Source organism: Lutjanus erythropterus, chromosome 8, assembly GCF_056507025.1.
Source record: "Lutjanus erythropterus isolate fLutEry1 chromosome 8, fLutEry1.hap2, whole genome shotgun sequence".
NCBI lineage: Eukaryota > Metazoa > Chordata > Actinopteri > Lutjaniformes > Lutjanidae > Lutjanus > Lutjanus erythropterus.
Window position 1 is genome coordinate 37,191,291 of NC_139324.1, and position 25,463 is coordinate 37,216,753.

Consider the following 25,463-nt stretch of genomic DNA (forward strand, 5'->3'; position numbering starts at 1 on the left):
ATAGCATACTGTGAGTCCTTAGTTGATTGTTGAAGCAAGTATAGGTGAGTATAGGGAGTCATAATGTATAACAAGTCCTATCATCAACTTCTAGTTTATAACTAGTCAAGAGCATCCATAAGACACTTGAACATCAATATTAGATTCGTAAGAAGTCACTTCTATAATGTTTTATGACTGTTAATAGTGGTTCAAAACATTATGATTGTTTATGAGTGTGGTCATAAGGTATTATTAATCCATTATAATTCACTACAAATACTTCTGTAACACACAATAGATGTGATCCTCATAGAAAGTCTTACAAATAGATATCTATTCATGTAGTAGCCAATTTATGGAAACTGCATTTTTATTTAACAGCGCACATAACAAAAATAATTATATTGATTAATGTGTGTATATTTTGTAAACAAATTAAAGATAAATACAATATGACAACACCAAGGCCTTATGCTGTTTCCAAAATGGGGACCTTAGGTTTTGTGAAATAAAAATGAAAAACAAAGTTAAATGCAGATATTTGTCATGCATGTGGAAACGTGGTCATGGATAGAGACCCGGAAAAATCTTATTTTGTCACTGAAATAATAATTTACTGTGTGGTTGAAAAGGGGACAGGCGGTTACACTTCGCCCCTGCCTGCTGCATCACAATTAACACCAGTGCAGATTTTCAATTGCTGTTAAATTCTAAGATAAACTAGGATAACCGGTTTACTTCCACTAGTCTGTTTTCTTGCTCAACTGTAACCAAAAATGTTTAAATTAGAGGATTTGTAACATTTTTTGTGAGAAAAATGCAAAATATCCTGATCAGTTTATCATATTATCATTTAATCCAGTCCATGGTGAAGTACATACAGTGATTTATGTCCACAGCACATAATGTAGTCTGAGGTCACCTCTTCAGATATTTTTTTAGAACATTAAGTACATTACCATAATATTGTCACAGATTATTTGAGGCACATGTCACATATTGTACATTATAATGTCTTACTCTGATTATATCTGATCTATATTCTCCAATGTCAGATCTTTTTTGGAGCATTTACATTTAAGTCATAGGCACACAAAATGCTGTGATGTGGTTCAAGCTGATCATTTTTAAGAGATTATTTCATATTATGATAACATCCTTAAAATGTGTTTTCTAATTTCTGGTAACTTCAGCCCGTACACAAGAGGATTCAGAATGGGAGGAATGACAACAAACTCCAGTGACATAATCACAGCCAGAAATGGATTTATCTTTTCAATATCATACCGACTTAAAGCAATATCACAAAATGCTATGATGGAATACATCACAAATGAGACAACATGTGGCAGACAGCTCTGAAATACTTTCCCTCTGAATTCTGCTGAGCTTTTCCAGCAAACAATTATAATTCGCAAATAGGTGTAGAGGACATAAAAAAGGGGAAAGAAAACTGTAGATGTGGTCAAAAACATACCGTAAATGTTGTTGACAACAGTGCTGACACATGACAGTTTAACAACATTCCAGTTTGCACAGAAGACTTTGTGTATCGTATTACCACATAAAGGAAGCTTCATGGACAGAGAAATGCAGGCCATATCGGCAAAAGCTGGGAAAATCGAAGCCACTGCTGCCAACGTTAAAACAGTTCTCGATGTCATCTTTCTGTGATAATGTAAAGGATGACAAACGGCAACATATCTATCATATGCAATGATGCCAAGAAAGGTCAGTTCATAAGAAGCATACGTGTAAATAACATAGATCTGAGTGAAACAAGCTGGACGTGACATCAAATGAGTATCAGACAGAAGATCTCTGAGGAATCTGGGGAAGAAACCTGTGGAACCATACAGAGAGTTGACAGATAACAAAGCAATGAAAATATACATGGGCTCATGTAGCATTCTTTGTCGAGATATCACCAGTATTATGACGAGATTAGCACAGAGAATAAAACTGTAGAGCAGGAGGCAAAAAACAAACGCTGGGTAGCGGTAGTGTCCAATGTTCACAAACATGGTGAGGTTAAAGTAAAAGGAAACAGTGCTGTTTTCCATCCCACTCACAATAAATCAGAGACAAAGACATCAGTGATCCGATTTGACAGAGTTCTGATCATCTGTGTAAAGGAGAATCTATGCAGTTTGAACATTTTGTCCTTTAATATTGATCACACATTAGTTACAGTAGTGTCGCTATACTTACAGAAATCAGAGCGAATAATCTTCAGGTGTGTTCTGTTTTGCTCCTGGTGAGAGCTATAGACAAACCACAGGTTAGGTGATTGGAGGATTTAAATAGTCTTTCATGCTCTCTGACTCTGGGCATGTCATCTTGGTGTTTTTACACTGGAGAATTATGAAGGTTTCTCATGACGTGCATTATCATGAGACACCTGATGTAGTAGCTAAAAGTATTGACTTCATCTCAAAATAATATGAAACCTTCTCCAAATAACTTACTTGAAAATTTAAATGTGTGTAAATGTTGCAGTTTGGGGGTATTTGTGGGGATTCTGCAATGAAACATTATTCTCTCCCATTGCGTAATATTTTTTTTATTTTAATTTATCTTTACGTAACCAGGCAAGTCATTAAGAACTAGTGCTGTCAATCGATTAAAATATTTAATCGCAATTAATCGCATTACTGTCTGTAGTTAATTGTGATTAAACAATGACAAATATTGTCCAGAAACCCTCAAAGGCATTGCATTTGACACAAAAAAATATGCTCAAATAATGACATGACAAACCCATCAGTCCATCAGGCACCGATGAGCATACTGACCTGCTCAATTTAAATTTCAACATTAAGGCCAAAACGCACTAAAAACTTCAATAGAAAAGTCATTTGTAGCTTCAGATTTAAAATTCAAACACCACAGAACCAACAGTAGTTTAGGAAAAGTCGCTATTGATATGTATCTGTTTATTTATTTAGTATTATTATTGTTAATAATAGTTAATTTCTTTTCAGAAAATATTGTCCACTGAAGACAAAAATCCTCACCTTTATTCAGCTCAGTCTGTATAATGATGAAACGGTCCCTGATATTCATGTTTTTGTATTAATGGTCATTTACATCAGTGAGGATGTTTTAGACCACAGCAGACAGCAAACTGCACACTGACACACACCGAGGAGATGAAGAGGAGGGAGAGTCTGGACTCTTCATCATGACTTACAATAATGCAGCACAGCGACAAACGTTTTGTGGAGGAGACGAGCGTCTGTCAGTTTGGTCTTTGCAGCGACAGATATTTTAGTCTGTAGTGTTTAAACCACAGAACCGTACAGTAACATCAGGATTCATCATCAATAAAGTTTTTTTTAATCGGTCGGCACTTCACACACTCGCTCCCCCTCCCTCCCTCCTCTCTGCAGCTCGTCTCTCCTCCCTCGCAGTTATGATCAATCAGCATGAAGTAATTAAGTATTTAAAAGAACACAAATACTTGAAATATAACAGGCCAATATAACAGAACGTGCCTTAATCGCATGTTAAAAAAATTTGTGGCGTTAAAAAGAATTAGTGTTAACTTTGACAGCCCTATTAAGTACAAATTCTTATTTACAATTATGGCCTGGCAAAAGCAAAGAGCCTTGAAGAAAAGGGGATGGGAACTAAAAGCTATGAAAATAAACTCATGTTTGAATTCCACATGTTTTCACAGCATTAATTAATTTCTGTGGTCACTTAGGGGGAGTGCAAACCCATTACTCACTTCTTACAGCAAATATGTAAGGAAACAGTTGATTTACAGTCTGTTTACAGCAAACAGAGCAACATTAACTTTCAGTTTGAGTTGTGTTTTTGCAATATTCAGTCTGACTTACATAGCAGTGCTACATGAACCACTATGTACAGCCCATTAACTAATCACTAATTTTGTCTTTCTGCCATTTGTTGCTTGGTAGCATCTAACCAGCATCTTGTTGCTCGACTCTTTCAGCATTTCATGTTCAATTTGTCATATTGCCTTTTAATTCAGTCCATGTTGAAGTAAAATACAGTAATTTATGTCCAGAATGCCTACTGTAATATGGATTTGGGGAAGTAATTTATTTAAATATTTTAAGAACATTAAGCATGGTCATAATAATATTGTCACAGTCAGATCATTTGGGGAACATGCGGCATCTTATATCCTGTAATGTCTTATTCTGAATAAATCTGATCTGAGCTTTATTATGAGATTTTATTAAAATTACTTACTATTTATAACCTCTGTAGACTAATGTGTTCTCATAGTCTGAGTTCATAAAATCAGGGTCAAACAATATGCGGTGTTGAGATTCCAGCTGACCATTTTTAAAGGCATCATATAGAACTTTGTCTTAAAAAACACAACACTCATAAACAAAATGTATTTTAATCATCACATATGAGCCACTAGAACTGTGTGGTAGTGGTTGTCTTTATTTCCTTATTTTCTTATTATTTTGCTGTGCTCAGGATGCTTTATCAACCTAAAATATCAGCATTTGACATCCAGGTATTCTGCCTTCAAGAGATTATTTCATATCATGATAAAATCCTTATAATGTGTCTTCTAATTTCTGGTAACTTCAGCCCGTACACAAGAGGATTCAGAAGAGGAGGGATGACAACAAACTCCAGTGACAAAATCACAGCCGCAAATGGATTTATCTCCTCAATATTAATGCGACTCAAAGAAATATCACAAAATACTGTGATCGAATAAATCACAAATGAGACAACATGTGGCAGACAGCTCTGAAATACTTTCCCTCTGAATTCTGCTGAGCTTTTCCAGCAAACAAGCAGAATTCGCAAATAGGTGTAGAGGACATAAAAAAGGGGAAAGAAAACTGTGGATGTGGTCAAAAGCAAACCATTAATGTTGTTGTCAACAGTGCTGACACAGGACAGTTTAACAACATTCCAGTTTGCACAGAAGACTTTTTGTATCTCGTTACCACATAAAGGAAGCTTCATGGACAGAGAAATGCATATCATAACACTAATGGCTGGGAAAATCAAGGCCAGTGCTGCCAACTTTAAAACAGTTTTAAATGTCATCTTTCTGTGATAATGTAAAGGATGACAAACGGCAACATATCTATCATGCGCCATGATGCTCAGAAAGGTCAGTTCATATGAAGCATACGTGTAAATAACATAGATCTGAGTGAAACAACCTGGACGTGACATCAAATGAGTATCAGACAGAAGATCTCTGAGGAATCTGGGGAAGAAACCTGTGGAACCATACAGAGAGTTGACAGATAACAAAGCAATGAAAATATACATGGGCTCATGTAGCGTTCTTTCTCGAGATATCACCAGTATTATGACGAGATTAGCACAGAGAATAAAATTGTAGAGCAGGAGGCAAAAAACAAACGCTGGGTAGCGGTTGTGTCTAATGTTCACAAACATGGTGAGGTTAAAGTAAAAGGAAACAGTGCTGTTTTCCATCCCACTCACAATAAATCAGAGACAAAGAAATGCATATTTCTGTCGTTGTTTGACAAACTCTTGTTCCTGTCCTGAGAAATCAGTGATCTGATTTGACAGACTTTGAATCACCTGTGTGAAGGAAAAATAAAGCAGTTGGAACATTTTGTCATATAAAATTGGTTACACTGATAAAAATCTCTCTGCACTTACCAAACTCTGAGTGAATAAGTTTCAGGTTCTACACCTTGCTCCTGGTTAGAGCCACAGACAAGGCACAAGGGTAGGTAATAGGACGACATGATAGTCTTTTATGTTCTCTGGCTCTGGACGTGTCATCATAGTTTTACTACACTGGAGAATTATGACGATATGGAAGTCTATTTCTGTCAATGTGATGGAGAAAAAAAAATCCTGTAAGGAATTATTATGGGAAACCTTCTCCGAATAATGACATAGTATCATAGTATCTAGAAATATTGGGTCTACTGATATGAAATATTACTGTCTTCCATTTTAGTTTTACTTCTGCAGCTCAGTCTGGTTACTCAGATTTTAAGGTGTTTATCACAGCGGCAGGAAACAGCTGGAATTTAACGTCTACGCCGGCTGAAACTGCTGCAGCACAGGAGGAACAGCAGTTAACTGCAGTTTCGCAGAAGCAGCTGCTGGGCGGCAGGGGTTCTTTTAGTGATCTGGAGGCTCCAGGCTGAAAATCAGTATGAACACAGTCGCAGCTATTTAGAAACAGCTCTTTTCACTTCACAAAGCCACGGGACTAAAGGGCCCAAACTTTGAGCTGTTGTCTGATCTCATCTGCTAAATTATTGAACTCATTAGTGTTCAGCAGTGGTGTAAGTACATTTACTAAAGTGCTGTACTGAAAGACAACAATGAGGTCCTACTTGGCTATTTTCAGTTTCTGCAACTTTATACTTCTACTCTACTTTGTAGATTGAGATTAAAAATCCAAAACATGAACAACAATTAAATTATGATGCACCATTAAATTACCCAGCAATATACTGTATGAAGCAATTAAAATCAGCTCCACATTTACCAGCTGCAACAGTAAAATGATCAACACATTCATGCATTAAAAATTATATTCCAATTATATATTATTATCAGATGAGTAATACTTCACAATTTAAGTATAATTCAATTAATTTTACTTTTCATACTTTTTTGGTAAGATTATTTTCTTGGGCTTTTGCCTTTATTTTGATAGTGACAGTTGAAGATATGACAGGATAGCAGATAGTGAAAGGGGGGATGACACGCAGTCGAACCGGCAGCTGCTGCAGAGAACTAACAGCCTCAAGACACTGAGCCCTTTCTTACGCCCGGCGCAAAGCCATTGTGCCGCCAGCGCAAGTGATTTTGCTATCTTACACCAGCGCAAGTTCCATTTTTGCCATGTGTGTAATATAGCAAATGAGGTGAGGTGGTTGTTGTGGGTGGTGGGTATTTAACATCACAGTTACAGGTTGCATGCTGGAACAAAAGTACTTGGGAATGTATTATTTGGGGAAGGTGAACCAGCTAGTGAAGCACTCATTGCTGAACTGTTTTCTGTAGTAGCTGATTAGTGTTTACAGTAGCCCTGAATGTGTGTGCTTAGCTGATCCAAGGATGTAACAGGAAGGCCAAACGCAGCACAAACGCCACCTCAGTACAGCCTCGGTGCCGTATTCCCTGTTGGTCTCAGTGACTGGTCATATTCACTGGGACGTTGCTGAGCCCGGTTCTGTTTCCCACAGATGGCGGCTAACAGTTATAGTTTGCTACTTTAGCAGCAAGTGAGCTGCTGAAGCTAGTGTTATCTGTCTATAAGGAAACTCTGTACTAAAATAACAGAGTTGAAGCTGCGGGGAAACCAGAAAATATTGCATGTCATCCGGTTTCACCCAAAGCAGTGAATAAAGCTGTTAAGATGTGCTTTTGCACAGTTAGGCCTGCTTGGGTATTTGACTGTAATGCTTTGCTGCATCATAAATGAGAAAGTGTTTGATGAGCTGCAAATTTAGTAATGCCCCAGACTGCAGGATGTCATGTTATGAACTGTTTCAAGTCATTTTCCAGAAAGATAAACTTTGAAATATCTTTAAAAATCCTCTAGAACAGTGTTTCTCAACCCTGGTCCTCAAATACCCCTGCCCTGCATGTTTTATGTTTCCCTGCTCCAACACACCTGATTCAAATGATCAGGTTGTTGTCAGGCTTCTGCAGAGGCTTGAGGACGAGCTGATCATTTGAATCAGGTGTGTTGGAGCAGAGAAACATCTAAAACATGCAGGGCAGGGGTTCCTGAGGACCAGGGTTGAGAAACACTGCTCTAGAATATCTATTAAATTACTTTCTTGGCACTGCCGATCCAGATACTTGCTTACAAGTGACATATAGATCAATATATTTTTTTATGATAAAAACACTTAAAAGTCTACTTTTGATTTCATGGGAACTTTAATTAAGCCCTTTCCCTCACTTCTATGGCCAACCAGGGTTTAACTGGCCAGGGCAGGTAAGTGGCTTTTTAAAAGCCGGTGTCAATCCATCAACCTTTATGAGATGGTGTGTATTGTGTGTATAATTCTGGCTTTTACTCTGATTTTCCACAGCTGTCAGGCATTGTTTTTGTCCACAGAACAACTGAGATGTTTGGCATAATGATAATATGAGCAAGGTTATGAATATCAATAGGGTTCACTTCTTTTTCAGGCTTCTTTGATCTGATAGTCAAGTATTCATGCTAGTTAGGGGTGTCGATCCCAGGCCCACACATACACTCTTATTAACTATTACAAACTGCAGCTTAATTATAATAAATAAAGCCTCATGTTGTAGTTATCATGCTTAAGGTTTGTAGACAGTGCAAACTCTTCCTCTCTGCACCAACAAGTCTGCTCTTCCAGACTTCCAGCTTTTCCCAAATGTTAATTCATTATGGTGGCACAACTCTCTGAGATCAGAGTAGGTTTCTCAGCATTTTAGTATTTACTCAAAAAAAAACATGAAAGGGCAGGACAGAATGCACATAAAATATGGATCAGTTTGAATGAGCTCTTTTTTACTGTAATCAGTCAAGAATTTTTTTAACATCACATTTTACTTTTATGGTTTGTTATTTGCCCTGAAAATCTGTAGACACCAAGACCTAAGGTACAAAATTAAATATCATATAATCTATTTATCAGATGAACTCTTATTAGTGAGAGACAGTATTTGTTTTTCACATACAATTTAATTTAAAATATATTCTAAACATTAGGAGATAAATGAATTGCATTCACTTAAATCTCAGCTGAAAATAAAGTATACATGTATCAGTTCAATTTATAGGCAATCGTTGCTCACCACACATTTCACTTCACAAATTATGCTATCACAATATTTGGTCTAACGACAATTAAGCACACATATTAATTGTTCTACATGAAATCTTTTTAGTTTGTGATTTTAAGCAAAATATCTTGACAATGTGTCGTCTAATTTCTGGTAATTTAAGGCCATACACAAGAGGATCCAGAACTGGAGGAAAAATAACAAATTCTACTGACAGAATTATAGCAACAAATGGATTTATCTCATCAAGGTTTTGTCGGCTCAGGGCAGTATCACTAAATGCTGTGATGGAATAAACTGCAAATGAAATAACATGTGGAAGACAACTCTGTAATACTTTCCCACTGACCTCTGATGACTTTTTCCAACAAACAATCACAATTCTCAGATAAGTGTACAGGATAAAACCAAAGGGAATGGCAGTTATAATTATGGCCGCCATCATAGCAGCAATACTGTTAACAGCATCAGTAACACATGATAATTTGAAAATATTCCAGCTGGCACAATATACCTTTTGTATAATGTTTCCACACAGAGGAAGCCTGACAACCATATCAATACATGCTATGAGGTAACAGGCTGGACAGACCCAAGCAAAAAATGTCAATATAGAGACAGTTTTACATGTCATCTTTGTGTGATAGTGTAATGGATGTAAAACAGCAACATATCTATCATACGCCATAACACTCAGAATGGTCACTTCATAACAACCATATGTATAAATAACATAGACCTGAGTGAAACAAGCTGGACGTGAGATCAAATGAGTATCAGACAGAAGGTCCATGAGAAATCTGGGGAAGAAACCTGTAGAGCCATACAGAGAGTTGACAGATAAAAATGCAATGAAAATATACATGGGCTCATGTAGTGTCCTCTCACGTAATATGATGCATATCATGGCAACATTTGCAAACACAATAAAACTGTAGAGCAGGAGGCAAAAGACAAAGGCTGGGTAACGATAACGTCCAATGTTCATGAACATGGTGAGGTTAAAGTAAAAGGAGAGAGTGCTGTTTTCCATTCTCTTAATCAAAGGGTCTCACTAGTCACTATGTCAGTATCACTGTTTCTAAAAACCAGCAGTCCTAATAAACTGAACACAAAGCATCACTGAACATTTTGGAGAAAAAAAGAATTATACTTGCCAACACATTTAGTAAGTAATGTATTTTGTACTTTGGTTATGATGAAATCTATACAAAGATCAAACCCAACTGTGAGTTCAGGGAGGTGTTCAACATCTTTTATCTTGTCCAACCTGGTTGATGTCACCACTTTATTTCTTCTCTGGAGACCTGGGAAACTTTCTCACCCTGCATGTTAAAGTTTCTGATGACATTTGTTTATTTGGACCCACTAGTTGCACAGTTCCAGGTATGGAAATGTTGGTGTTACAATCACTCAGTCTGTCCACTGCTTTTGTCCAGACTGAAATATCTCAGCCGCTCTTTGGTGGAATACCATCAAATTTTGTGAAGACATTCATTGTACCCAGGAAACGAACCCTATTGACTTTGATGATCCCCTGACTTTTCCTGTAGTGGAACTAGCAGGTCAAAATTCTCACTCACCCCGAGAAATATCTACATTTACAAGATGTATTGGGGAAAAAATTGCACAGACATTCATGGTTCCCAAATGAATTAGTTGACCTTCTGACCTTACATCCTCAGCTACCATGACAGTGATATATATTTTTTGTGAAATATATCAATAACTGTTTGATGGATTTCCATGATTTTTGGTACAAATATTCATGGCGCACAGAGGATAAACCATAATGTCTTGGTGATTGCCTGAACTAAGCTTTAGCCCCACCAGAAGTTCCCACTTACTCATCAAGAAAGTTGTAATATGATTTCAGAGATGGAAATGTTGGTCTTTTGGTTGCTAAGTCTATTCACCACTTTGATCCAGACTGAAATATCTCAATGTCTATTCAGTGGAATACCATAAAATTTTATGGAGACAATCATGGTTCCCAGAAGATGAATATTACTGACTTTGATTATCCCCTGACCTTTCCTCTAGTGCCAACAGCAGCTCAAATATTTCGCTTCTTCTTTGAAATATCAACATCTATGAGATACACTGAGGAAAAAATGGACAGACATTCATGGTTTCCAGATGATGTATCCTAATGATTTTTTTAAATTTATGAACTTACTTCCACAGCCACCATGAGATGGATAGATGTTTTTCAACAATTCATAAATATATCAATTGTTATTCATATATTTATTCTCTTTGATACAAATATCCATTGTGGCCAGAGGATAAACCCTAATGACTTGGTGATCCCCTGAAATAACCTTTTGCCCTGCCAACAGTTTCTATTTACCATGGGTATGGCTCTAGGGAAAACAATGTCAGTCTGTTGGTCACATAGTCTGTCAAACACTTTGGTCCGGACTGAAATATCTCAACCACTGTTCAATAGAATGCCATAAGATTTTGTGGAGAAATTCATGGTCCCCAGAGATTAAACTATTGACTTTGATGAACTCTTGGCTAGTGGCACTAGCAAGTCAAAGTTCTCACTTCCGAGGTGAAATATTTACATTTAGAAGATATATTGGACAAAAAAACTTTGTACAAATATCCATAGTTCCCAGATGAAGAATCCTGATGAATTAGTTGCTAGAACGTTTTCTAGCACCACCATGAGGTTAATATACATATGTTTATTTGTGAAATGTCTCAGCAACTATAGGATGGATTTCCGTGATATTTGGTACAAATATTCATGGTGCCCAGTGGATGAACCCTAATGACTTGGTGATTCCCTGCACTAACCTCTAGTCCCACCAATAGTTCATTTTTTCTCTCTTTTTTACTCATCAAGAAAATAGTGGTATAGGTCGAGGAATGGTAATGCTGGTCTGTTGGTTGGTGAGTCTGTCCATCACTTTGGTCAAAACTGAAATCTCTCTCTTATATATCATATCTGACATATCTTGTTTTTAACATGAGTTTGATTTGATATGATGACACAGGAGCGTCAGTAATCCAGATTTGAAAAGTTACACATCATATGTTTCAAGCACAATACATCAGGCTCATGATACTAATTCTATTACTGCCTCGCCTCTCAAATGTTTTCAGAAACACATTTTAGCGTATTATTTAGCTGTAGTTTGAGAAAATTTGTGACCAACCGAACACTGATTTACTGTTTGAAACAGACTAAACACCACGACTACGTTTCATTGCTCTGATTGGCTGGAGATCGATCTAATTGTGTCCAGAGGTATTTTGTCCCGACCTGTCCCTGCAATGTTGATAGCGCCCCTTGGAAATTGAAAATGAAGTGACAGGTTCATTCCTGATGCCATGATAGGGGCCCCAGCTATTGCTCATTAAAATTACAACTGTTTGCTGTCATGGCTCCACAATGGTGGAATAAGCTCCGCACTGGCATCAGAAAAAAACAGAGCCTCCACACATCACAGACAGAAAACTCATCTGTTCTGACTGCACCTCAGACTATAAAAAAACCTCTTTCTCTATTTATTATTATTTCTAAATGTAGCACTTGAAACAGGTCAGCATATTTGATGAAGTTTATGCATACTTATTATTCTTTCAAGTGTTGGGTTGTATCCACATGGTTAAACACCCTCATTTTAGGTTGCTTTGGATCAAAGTGTCAGCCAAGTAAATGTAATGTGATAATTAGCTGGCTAAGCCAAATATGGTAAATAATGTGTCCATCTAACATCTTAGCTGATGTTAGCACTTCAGTCAAAGCATCAAAATGTTTAACTACAGTCTGACAGAAACACTGAGATTGTTATAGACTCTTGTTCTTTTATTAGTATCCTATATTATTCAAGAGTCACATTACTTTAGTCTTCAAATTTAGACCTCTAATAAAACTTTAGGTGAACTGCATGTCACCTTACAGCTTTGCAGAAATGACTATCTACCCTGGCCATAGTATATCAAGCATGGCAATTCTCAAAACATAACAAGTTTTAAGCCAATGTCATAGTGTAAAAAAGTAGATTAGGATACTGGATACTCTGTGATTTTAGTCAGATGACAGTCATGGTTTTGTTGATCATTTTGCCACATAGATAGTTCACTTACAACACATAACATTCACATGATCACTGCATTCTCTGTTTATGTTTGACGGGAAATCTTTTTAGTTTGGGGTTTTAAGAACACTATCTTGACAATATGTCGTCTAATTTCTGGTAATTTAAGGCCATACACGAGAGGATTCAGAACTGGAGGAAAAATAACAAATTCTACTGACAGAATTATAGCAACGAATGGATTTATCTTGTCAAGATTTTGTCGGCTCAGGGCAGTATCACTAAATGATGTGATGGAATAAATTGCAAATGAAATAACATGTGGAAGACAACTCTGTAATACTTTCCCACTGACCTCTGATGACTTTTTCCAACAAACAACCACAATTCTCAGATAAGTGTACAGGATAAAACCAAAGGGAATGGCAGTTATAATTATGGCCCCCATCATAGCAGCAATACTGTTAACAGTATCAGTAACACATGATAATTTAACAATATTCCAGTTGGCGCAATATACCTTTTGTATAATGTTTCTGCACAGAGGAAGCCTGACATCTATATCAGTGGTTACTATGAGGTAACAGGTTGGACAGACCCAAGCAAAAAATGTCAATATAGAGACAGTTTTATATGTCATCTTTGTGTGATAGTGTAACGGATGTAAAACAGCAACATATCTATCATATGCCATAATGCTCAAAATGGTCACTTCATAACAACCATATGTATAAATAACATAGACCTGAGTGAAACAAGCTGGACGTGAGATCAAATGAGTATCAGACAGAAGGTCCATGAGAAATCTGGGGAAGAAACCTGTAGAGCCATACAGAGAGTTGACAGATAAAAATGCAATGAAAATATACATGGGCTCATGTAGTGTCCTCTCACGTAATATGATGCATATCATGGCAACATTTGCAAACACAATAAAACTGTAGAGCAGGAGGCAAAAGACAAAGGCTGGGTAACGGTAACGTCCAATGTTCATGAACATGGTGAGGTTAAAGTAAAAGGAGAGAGTGCTGTTTTCCATTCTCTAAATCAAAGGGTCTCACTAGTCACTATGTCAGTATCACTGTTTCTAAAAACCAGCAGTCCTAATAAACTGAACACAAAGCATCACTGAACATTTCGAAAAAAGAATTATACCTGCCAAGACATTTAGTAAGTAATGTATATTGTACTTTGGTTATGGTGAAATCTATACAAAGATCAAACCCAACTGTGGGTTCAGGGAGGTGTTCAACATCTTTTATCTTGTCCAGCCTGGTAGATGTCACCACTTTATTTCTTCTCTGGAGAACTGGGAAACTTTGTCACCCTCCATGTTAAAGTTTCTGATGACATTTGTTTATTTGGACCCACTAGTTGCACAGTTCCAGGTATGGAAATGTTGGTCTGATGGTCACTCAGTCTGTCCACTGCTTTTGTCCAGACTGAAATATCTTGGCCACTCTTCAGTGAAATGCCATGAAGTTTTGTGAAGACATTCATTGTACCCAGGGAATGAACCGACCCTATTGACTCTGCTGATCCCATGACTTTTCCTCTAGTGCCACTACCAGGTTAAAGTTCATCCTATTAAATATCTACACGATGTATTGGAGAAGTAAATGCACATACATTCATGGTTCCCAGAAGATGAATCCGAATGAATTTGTCGACCTTCTGAACATACTTCCTCAGCTACCATGAGATTGATATATATTTTTTATGAAATATCTCAATAACTATTTGAGGGATTTCCATGACATTCGGTACAAATATTCAAGGTGCACAGAGGATGAACCAGAATGTCTTGGTGATCCCCTGAACTAAGCTTTAGCCCCACCAGAAGTTCCCACTTACTCATCAAGAAAGTTGTAATAAGGTTCCAGTGATGAAAATGTTAGTCTGTTAATCGCTTAGTCTGTTCACCACTTTGTGCCAGGCTGAAACATCCCAACTTCTATTCAATGAAATGCCATAACATTTTGTAGAGACATTCATGATTCCCAGAAGGTGATTCTTATTGACTTTGGTGATCCCTTGACTTTTCCTCTAGTGCTAGCAGCAGATCAAATATTTCACTTCTTTTTTGAAATATCTATATCTATGAGCTATATTGAAGGGGAAGAAATGCACAGACATTCACGGTTCCCAGATGATGTATCCTAATGAATTTGCTGATTTTATGAACTTACTTCTGTGGCCACCATGAGGTAGATATATGTTTCTATTCGTATATTTATTCTATTTGATACTAAAATCATTGTGCCCAGAGGATAAACCCTAATGACTTGGTGATCCAATCAAATAACCTTTAGTCCTGCCAACAGTTCCAATTTACCATGGATATGGCTCTAGGGATGACAATGTCAGTCTGCTGGTTGCTGAGTCTGTCCATCACTTTAGGTGAACTGCATGTCACCTTACAGCTTTGCAGAACTAGCTATCTACACAGGCCATGATATAACCTTTTGATGACATGAATAACCAGCTGAAACTAAGTTCAACATTGTTAAATAAAAAATAAAATAAAATGTGTAGCTGCTTTTTTTACTCTCTAAACACTGCTGCACTTGTTAAACGGTATGTGACATGGCTCATAAGAACTGGGAATCTCACCCATCATCTCCAGCTTCTCAGTGATCAAAAACACAGTGCAATGTGGTGATTGACTTTCAAACAAGCTTCATGACTTTCAGACATGTCCATATATTTTACCAATAACAAGTGTGACAAAGCATTATATTAGGCTTTTAAACAAACCAAGATAATTTAAATAAATAAAACATAACACATTATCCATCCATGTATTGTTTGAAACTAGAAAGCATGTGGTTGTAAAAAATTTGTAGCTTCTTACTTTAGGAAAAACTGTAGCCATGTTCAGCTTGGATTCATATCATGAGACTCCAGAGACGATAAGGCTTCACTATGGAAAAATAGATCAAATTGTCCATACTGTAAATATCTCAAACTCATCTTGCAGCATAAAGCCTTTTTTAATCTGTCAACCTGGATGTTTCAAATGCTCATAGTTTAATCAGTATCATTAAATACACTTCTGCTGTTGAAGTACCACAGAAACAGATATGAAATTACATAACTGAAGGGGATTATGCTGCAGGAGTGGTTGAGAAATTTCAATATGTCTTTCTATACATATTTTCATTTCACTTTGTACTTTTTGTGCATTGAATTCCAGGGTAACTGATATGAATTTAGGCTGATCAAAGTCACAGTTCTCTGAGGTACTGTAGAACACTACAAACACACATCGAGGTCACATGGAGTGAGAGTTTCATACTCAAAAGATTTTAAGTTTTAAAACATAGTCATAGTGTAGGGAAGTAGATTAGGACACTGGATACACAGTTATTTTAGTCAGATGTTACTCATGGTTTTTTGATCATTTTGCCACATAGAACAACAACAGAACATTCACATGATCACTGCATTCTCTGTTCATGTTCTACAGGAAATATTTTTAGTTTGGGGTTTTAAGCAAAATATCTTGACAATGTGTCGTCTAATTTCTGGTAATTTAAGGCCATACACAAGAGGATTCAGAACTGGAGGAATGATAACAAATTCCACTGACAGAATTATAGCAACAAATGGATTTATCTCATCAAGGTTTTGTCGGCTCAGGGCAGTATCACTAAATGATGTGATGGAATAAATTGCAAATGAAATAACATGTGGAAGACAACTCTGTAATACTTTCCCACTGACCTCTGATGACTTTTTCCAACAAGCAACCACAATTCTCAGATAAGTGTACAGGATAAAACCAAAGGGAATAAAAGCTATTATTATGGCCCCCAGCAAAGCAACAATACTGTTAACAGCATCAGTAACACATGATAATTTAACAATATTCCAGCTGGCACAATATACCTTTTGTATATTGTTTCCACACAGAGGAAGCCTGACAATCATATTAAGGCTTATCGTCAGGTTACAGGCTGGACAGACCCAAGCAAAAAATGTCAATATAGAGACAGTTTTATGTGTCATCTTTGTGTGATAGTGTAACGGATGTAAAACAGCAACATATCTATCATATGCCATAATGCTCAAAATGGTCAGTTCATAAATAGCGTATGTATAAATAACATAGACCTGAGTGAAACAAGCTGGACGTGAGATCAAATGAGTATCAGACAGAAGGTCCATGAGAAATCTGGGGAAGAAACCTGTAGAGCCATACAGAGAGTTGACAGATAAAAATGCAATGAAAATATACATGGGCTCATGTAGCGTCCTCTCACGTAATATGATGCATATCATGGCAACATTTGCAAACACAATAAAACTGTAGAGCAGGAGGCAAAAGACAAAGGCTGGGTAACGGTAATGTCCAATGTTCATGAACACGGTGAAGTTAAAGTAAAAGGAGACAGTGCTGTTTTCCATTCTCTAAATCAAAGGGTCTCACTAGTCACTATGTCAGTATCACTGTTTCTAAAAACCAGCAGTCCTAATAAACTGAACACAAAGCATCACTGAACATTTTGGAAAAAAGAATTATACCTGCCAAGACATTTAGTAAGTAATGTATTTTGTACTTTGGTTATGGTGAAATCTATACAAAGATCAAACCCAACTGTGGGTTCAGGGAGGTGTTCAACATCTTTTATCTTGTCCAGCCTGGTAGATGTCACCATGTTATTTCTTCTCTGGAGAACTGGGAAACTTTCTCACCCTGCATGTTAAAGTTTCTGATGACATTTGTTTATTTGGACCCACTAGTTGCACAGTTCCAGGTATGGAAATGTTGGTCTGATGGTCACTCAGTCTGTCCACTGCTTTTGTCCAGACTGAAATATCTTGGCCACTCTTCAGTGGAATGCCATGAAGTTTTGTGAAGACATTCATTGTACCCAGGGAATGAACCGACCCTATTGACTCTGCTGATCCCATGACTTTTCCTCTAGTGCCACTACCAGGTTAAAGTTCATCCTATTAAATATCTACACGATGTATTGGAGAAGAAAATGCACATACATTCATGGTTCCCAGAAGATGAATCCGAATGAATTTGTTGACCTTCTGAACTTACTTCCTCAGCTACCATGAGATTGATATATATTTTTTATGAAATATCTCAATAACTATTTGAGGGATTTCCATGACATTCGGTACAAATATTCAAGGTGCACAGAGGATGAACCAGAATGTCTTGGTGATCCCCTGAACTAAGCTTTAGCCCCACCAGAAGTTCCCACTTACTCATCAAGAAAGTTGTAATAAGGTTCCAGTGATGAAAATGTTAGTCTGTTAATCGCTTAGTCTGTTCACCACTTTGAGCCAGGCTGAAACATCCCAACTTCTATTCAATGAAATGCCATAACATTTTGTAGAGACATTCATGATTCCCAGAAGGCGATTCTAATTGACTTTGGTGATCCCCTGACTTTTCCTCTAGTGCTAACAGCAGATCAAATATTTCACTTCTTTTTTGAAATATCTATATCTATGAGATATATTGAAGGGGAAGAAATGCACAGACATTCATGGTTCCCAGATGATGTATCCTAATGAATTTGCTGATTTTATGAACTTACTTCCGTGGCCACCATGAGGTAGATATATGTTTCTATTCATATATTTATTCTATTTGATACTAAAATCATTGTGCCCAGAGGATAAACCCTAATGACTTGGTAATCCAATCAAATAACCTTTAGTCCTGCCAACAGTTTCCATTTACCATGGATATGGCTCTAGGGATGACAATGTCAGTCTGCTGGTTGCTGAGTCTGTCCATCACTTTAGGTGAACTGCATGTCACCTTACAGCTTTGCAGAACTAGCTATCTACACAGGCCATGATATAACCTTTTGATGACATGAATAACCAGCTGAAACTAAGTTCAACATTGTTAAATAAAAAATAAAATAAAATGTGTAGCTGCTTTTTTTACTCTCTAAACACTGCTGCGCTTGTTATATGGTATGTGACATGGCTCATAAGAACTGGGAATCTCACCACTCATCTCCAGCTTCTCAGTGATCAAAAACACAGTGCAATGTGGTGATTGACTTTCAAACAAGCTTCATGACTTTCAGACATGTCCATATATTTTACCAATAACAAGTGTGACAAAGCATTATATTAGGCTTTTAAACAAACCAAGATAATTTAAATAAATAAAACATAACACATTATCCATCCATGTATTGTTTGAAACTAGAAAGCATGTGGTTGTAAAAAGTTTGTAGCTTCTTACTTTAGGAAAAACTGTAGCCATGTTCAGCTTGGATTCATGTCATGAGACTCCAGAGATGATAAGGCTTCACTATGGAAAAAATAGATCAAATTGTCCATACTGTAAATATCTCAAACTCATCTTGCAGCATAAAGCCTTTTTTTTTTATCTGTCAACCTGGATGTTTCAAATGCTCATAGTTTAATCAGTATCATTAAATACACTAGTGCCAAAGAAACAGATATAAAATGACATAACTGAAGGGGATTATGCTGCAGGAGTGGTTGAGAAATTTCTATACGTCTCTCTATATATTTTTTCTTTTTCTTTTTTCATTTTTGTGCATTACAATCTAATGTAACTGATTATGCTGATCAAAGTCACAGTTCTCTGAGGTACTGTAGAACACTACAAACACACATCAAGGTCACATGGAGTGAGAGTTTCATATATTTGGTCATTTTAGTCAGATGACAGTCATGGATTTGTTGATCATTTTGCCACATAGATAGTTCATTTACAACACAGAACATTCACATGATCACTGCATTCTCTGTTAATGTTCTACAGGAAATATTTTTAGTTTGGGGTTTTAAACAAAATGTCTTGACAATGTGTCGTTTAATTTCTGATAATTTTAGGCCATACACAAGAGGATTCAGAACTGGAGGAATGATAACAAATTCCACTGACAGAATTATAGCAACAAATGGATTTATCTCATCAAGATTTTGTCGGCTCAGGACAGTATCACTAAATGATGTGATGGAATAAATTGTAAATGAAATAACATGTGGAAGACAACTCTGTAATACTTTCCCGCTGACCTCTGATGACTTTTTCCAACAAACAACCACAATTCTCAGATAAGTGTACAGGATAAAACCAAAGGGAATAAAAGCTACTATTATGGCCCCCAGCATAGCAGCAATACTGTTAACAGCATCAGTAACACATGATAATTTAACAATGTTCCAGTTTGCGCAGTATACCCTCTGTATATTGTTTCCACACAGAGGAAGCCTGACAATCATATCAATGCTTACTATGAGGTAACAGGTTGGACAGACCCAAGCAAAAAATGTCAATATAGAGACAGTTTTATATGTCATCTTTGTGTGATAGTGTAACGGATGTAAAACAGCAACATATCTATCATACGCCATAATGCTCAAAATGGTCAGTTCATAAATAGCATATGTATAAATAACATAGACCTGAGTGAAACAAGCTGGACGTGAGATCAAATGAGTATCAGACAGAAGGTCCATGAGAAATCTGGGGAAGAAACCTGTAGAGCCATACAGAGAGTTGACAGATAAAAATGCAATGAAAATATACATGGGCTCATGTAGTGTCCTCTCACGTAATATGATGCATATCATGGCAACATTTGCAAACACAATAAAACTGTAGAGCAGGAGGCAAAAGACAAAGGCTGGGTAACGGTAACGTCCAATGTTCATGAACATGGTGAGGTTAAAGTAAAAGGAGAGAGTGCTGTTTTCCATTCTCTAAATCAAAGGCTCTCACTAGTCATTTTATCTGTTCCTGTAAAATGTTTATCACTGTTTTAAAAATCTGCAAATAGAGAGCATATCGTCATTAAACATTTTAAAAATATTTATACTCCTGCCAACATGTTTAGTAATCTATGTTTTTCCATTTGGTTGTAGTTCCGACCTAACTCTGTGCCCTGGGATGTGTCTACCATCTAATATCTTGTCCAACCTGGTAGACGTCACCATATTATTTGACCTTTGGAGAATTGGGAAACTTCTTCAGAATGCACTTTAAAGTTCTGATGAAACATTTGTTCCTGGTTTCCTATTCAATGGATGGCAATGCCAGCCTGTTGTTTGGTCCGAAACTGGAACATCTCAACAAGGCCCCATTTACACGTAAATGGACTGAGCATTCTGTATTTGTGCATGTTTTCTGAATGCTCACGTCGCTCATGTCGCAATCCTGCTTCTGGTTTTGCCTCTTTCTCAAAAGGTACAACTTCTGCCATGTTTGTTGTTGTCAGTAACGTTTTAGTCTTCTTCTTTGAGGTAACTGTTGATTCTGAGTGGCGCCCTCTGGTGGACGTATTGCTCAACATCCATGCCAACATAAAGGATGTATGCAAGTATGCTGGTAGTGACGGTTAGATAATTTCAATCAGGACAGGATTTGTTCTGAGTGTACAAAATATATTTATTTGACATGTGCACAATTAAGAGAAAAATATGAAAAGTTTCCATTGTAACATCATCATGTATAAAGGGGGTAGTGAGGCTGTGATCAGTAAAAGAAACGCCCCGATGGAGTCTAGACACTGGTGGTAGTGGTGGTGGTGAAAGGATGGCTGATGATCTGGATGAGATAAGGACTGGACTTCTGGTGAGCTCAACCAGGGCACTGGATTAGAAGAACTAGAACTTTAGATTGGATAACCCCAGTTAGGGCATAAACGTAGTGAAGCATTGGAAGCAAGTTCGATTGGAATTTGCAGTTGCTTCCTTAGCTACAGTAGATCCACTGACTTCTGTCTGTCTTCTTAGACAAATGATTTTTATTATTTGTGTGCATTATTTTATTATTTGCCTCCTCTGTAACAAATTACAGAAGAGCCCCCCCACATTAGCCCAGGACACCTGGTAAACAAATAGAACCATATATAAAAACTAGAAGAGGTCCAGCAGCACAGTGCAGATCCCTGTCAGGGAACAGATGGTGAAGCACCTACTGCAATGTCATCACAACTGCCAGATGCAACCAGCAATGCAGTTTATTATGCATATTTAAATAAAATAATGCTCAATCAAATTATCATCATATAACCCCACAACCCCCTGGCAACAGTTTCCTCCATGGGAAACAGATTGCCCACATTTTGGCACCAGCCTGAGTCTCTCTTGCATCAACAAGATGTGTACAGAACAACAGAGACACAGAATGTCCAATAGCCATAGTAACTACTGACACTGAGCTCTGAGGCTAAAGAGTACAGATGAACATTCTTGCTGATCCTCCAGATTTTCCCATGAGACTCCTGCTTTTCATTGCCCTATTCCAGTTTTCTCCCACAGTTACAGTTCTCCTGTATTTCTCACAGTTTATTACAAATTTGTGTAACTGTACGGCATGTACAGACCCTACAACTTTATGAGTCTACTGTTTCCACACGTGCTTAAAGGACTTATAGATTACCGCCAGGCATCTCTTTGGCAAATCCTCCTTATTTTTGAGGTCTTAAGGTTGGCGTGTCTGCAGATATATGTGGGCTCACTATTTGGCAAGCAACAGCTACTGTTTCCCCTTTTACCTAATTTTTTATAATAGCGTATTAAGAATTTATTAAGTGTTTACAGCTTATTCATATATAATTAAATACATAAAACATTTATAGGGGCACTCTTATTGTAAGTAATAACCAATAAAATATCCGTCTGTTGTTATGGGGTGTCATCGTCGGGTGAAATCCGATGCTGAACTGTTTATCAAAACCAAAGTAATGATGAAGCTAAATACACTGCAAAGTGTTAAAAGTAAAATAGAACATACATTTGGTTCGGTGTATGTTCAGTGTGTAAGTAAAACGGGTGGTATACTGACAAGAGCAGTGGCTCTCAAATAGGGGTCCAGGGACTCCCACGGTTCTGAGGCCCTTTTAATAGAAGTTTTCAGATTCATCCATTTGAATTATCATATTTTTAATAAAAACATGATTTATCACTTTATTAATTTTACTAAAGGCCTCATTAGTAACAACAAATATTTTAATTTTTGGATATAAAATAGTTCATATATTACATTCTAATCTAACAGTCTATGATTATTAATAAAGTAAATCCCACATTCCTCCCATTAATGGAGGAATGTGGGAATGTGTCTCTATAAGGGTATTCTGTCTTGACATGGCGGAAATATTTTAAATACATGTCTAATATCTTTATAATATATTTCTCTTGTGTTGTTCTTTCATAAAACAAAGAATAGTGTAAAACAAATAGGCTAAATGTCCTATTATCCCAAGAGACGGACCTGAGAGGGTCCTGGGTATATTTTCTATCTTGTAAAGGGTCTAACAAAAAAAAACTGAGTCTCTCGACTAGAGAGCCTGTTAGTGTGAATTAGCATGCGGACTGACTCTCCAGAGTGGTGTTGTTTAAGCAATTGCCCTCAGAGGAGAGTGGAGCTAATGACCTGTTGACCACTTCCACCATAATTATACCGTGTAACTCGTTAAAAACAACAGCTACAGTTTTCCCTCAGAGGTGCTCATTATTGAAGTGAAGTTCTTTCACATCCTCTGGTGTCAACTTAAAATAACAGGACTGTTAAAGACTCTTAAATGTGACAATCTGAGTCATTAGATTGTCCTTTCTTTAATTATACAAGGTATCAAAGCACTGTTTAGCAGACTATCTCTTGAGGCCAGCCAACATTGACCACTGGATCATAATTAGGTGGCTGTAGTGAGCCCTGTTCCCCGAGGCCTGTTGTTTTCCACTGAGCCCCACCAGGGAGGTCACAGTAATGATACCCATTACAGCAGTCTTTCATCAGCTGTTTTAATGACATGCAAGTCAGTTTGGAGCTTGGTAATGACATCGCTTGTATTTCATCATTGTGATTACAAACCTCTGTCCAGCCATTCCTCTGAGACGAAAGGCTCACAAACACAAATCATCAGTTTCAGGAGCCACACAAACAAAAAGTTTGTCAAGTAGTTATGTCAGAGGTCAGTTAGCTGAATTTTTCTCCCCACTTTTCATTGTCAGACACAGATTATATAACACACCAACACAAAGTCCTTTAAAAACACCATGTAGTCCAATGCAAAAGCTCTGATGTGCAATAAAGTGTGTATCATTTGACCCAAGATCAGTGAGGTATTGGCTCAATCCTGCTCATATTTGAGGCCACAATAAATGGTAGTGTTGTATTGGATTTTATTATATTGTGATCTGTTTCAGTTATTTGTGTTTTGCAAAAGAAATAACATGACTTAATAAGTTTGTAAAGCAAATTTTAATTCATGACAAAATCTTACTGACCATCAGCTACAGCTAATGTTAAACAAGAAAACGCATAATATTCTCTCTTCTACGTATAAAGAAGCCTCTTCTTCTTTACCTAATATAAACACAATATTATAAAGATAATCAGAGTTACTAATGTTGCACAGGGGTTAAAGTGGGCTTGTTCAGCCCTGAATGCAACAGACCTTGAGATGATCATCGCCCACAGCATCTTGCAACCAACCAACCAGACCAGCCGGACCAAACTTCACCTCAAATGGTGCAGTCGCCCTGAGAAGAGAGAGAAGAGAGCAGGAACAAGAACAAAACTTACACAGCCAGACTCGCATGCAAAAAATCCAAATTTAAACCCTTTTTTTTTTCATATATTCTTATTGTGTTGTAGGCAGTGGGGGCCTGAAGCTTTCCCCAAACATGGAGGCCAAACTACAAAAACATGCTGACAGCAATCTGACATTCTGCCAACCAGTTAAATTACAGTTACAGTCTCCATGACTCATACATATATAAGTAGCGAACACTCATTCCCAAACTTAAGAATGAAACAGCCTGATTTGAAATCTGAAAATCTTCTGTGACAATTCACCAAAAAAAAATAACACAGAATTTTAATCCAATGGTTTTATTTTATTAGTTTTTTTTTCTTTTTTGAATGATCATAAATCACAAATATTTTATGTTCATTTCAAACTTCAAACTTTCAACTTCGAAACTTAAAAACTTTTTACATATTTATTTATTGTGACCTCTAAAGGCCCACCTGCAAGGCCCACCACTGGGCTGCGAACCACACTTTGGGAAACATTGTCATAAAGGTATTAGGTGTATTTTTTGGTAAAATATACTGACATGTATAATTCCAGTGAGAAACACACTGACTATTTGTACAGGGAGTCCAGAGGACTGCTATGAAACTGTGATGAAACTTTACTATGTGCCGTGAGTTTAATGTTGATGTAACTTTCAGACTGATGAGTCTGACATGTGATCTTATAACTGTATGGTGTTTATTCTCATGCCTAAAAGGTGAAAATTAAAAACAAGCTGTGAAACCACATAATCAGAATTACACAAAATTGTACCTCCATCATTTATTTGGATGTGGGAGGCATGAAACAGGCGGTCGACCTGCAATTTCATAGCTAAGCTACTGCACAAACCTTTTCTAATGTAGCATTTTGTGTTTGAAATTATATGAATTAAATTGTGCAATAAATATGCTTACAGTAGCATAAATCTGCGATAATATCTGTCCCAGTCACCCAAATGTTACAAAAAAGGTTTCAGATCTGGTATGCCGGGCCTCCTTAGAAAATGATATAATATTGTTTTTCCTGTATTTATAACAAGAGGCAGAAATTCACACAAATCTCATTACAGCCCATCTTGTTTATTATATACTTATGTTAAACTGGC

At 37.0% G+C, this 25,463-nt stretch overlaps 4 protein-coding genes and 2 pseudogenes across 4 annotated transcripts; all 6 read right to left on the reverse strand.

Moving 5' to 3' along the window:
- Window positions 1-1,088: 1,088 nt before the first annotated feature.
- Window positions 1,089-2,233, reverse strand: LOC146323209 (olfactory receptor 51E1-like). The gene has a single exon (XM_084725444.1). It carries the CDS (start codon window positions 2,043-2,045, stop codon window positions 1,128-1,130), a length of 918 nt encoding a protein of 305 aa, XP_084581570.1. The 5' UTR covers window positions 2,046-2,233; the 3' UTR covers window positions 1,089-1,127.
- A 2,264-nt stretch (window positions 2,234-4,497) lies between these two features.
- On the reverse strand, window positions 4,498-5,433 carry LOC146323210 (olfactory receptor 10J4-like; annotated as a pseudogene).
- A 3,388-nt stretch (window positions 5,434-8,821) lies between these two features.
- LOC146323211 (olfactory receptor 4B13-like) lies at window positions 8,822-9,790 on the reverse strand. Its single transcript, XM_084723908.1, has one exon. It carries the CDS (start codon window positions 9,788-9,790, stop codon window positions 8,822-8,824), a length of 969 nt encoding a protein of 322 aa, XP_084580034.1.
- Window positions 9,791-12,873: 3,083 nt separating this feature from the next.
- Window positions 12,874-13,851, reverse strand: LOC146323212 (olfactory receptor 4E1-like; annotated as a pseudogene).
- Window positions 13,852-16,244: 2,393 nt separating this feature from the next.
- Window positions 16,245-17,222, reverse strand: LOC146323213 (olfactory receptor 10A3-like). The gene is given in 1 exon segment (XM_084725437.1): window positions 16,245-17,222. A coding segment is annotated over 1 exon segment (978 nt).
- A 2,328-nt stretch (window positions 17,223-19,550) lies between these two features.
- LOC146323214 (olfactory receptor 10A3-like) lies at window positions 19,551-20,528 on the reverse strand. Its single transcript, XM_084725438.1, has one exon. It carries the CDS (start codon window positions 20,526-20,528, stop codon window positions 19,551-19,553), a length of 978 nt encoding a protein of 325 aa, XP_084581564.1.
- Window positions 20,529-25,463: the final 4,935 nt, after the last annotated feature.

Excerpts from the sequence above, each read along its gene's own strand:
- LOC146323214 (XM_084725438.1), bottom strand. The coding sequence starts at position 20,528 with ATGGAAAACAGCACTCTCTCCTTTTACTTTAACCTCACCATGTTCATG.
- LOC146323211 (XM_084723908.1), bottom strand. The coding sequence starts at position 9,790 with ATGGAAAACAGCACTCTCTCCTTTTACTTTAACCTCACCATGTTCATG.
- LOC146323209 (XM_084725444.1), bottom strand. The coding sequence starts at position 2,045 with ATGGAAAACAGCACTGTTTCCTTTTACTTTAACCTCACCATGTTTGTG.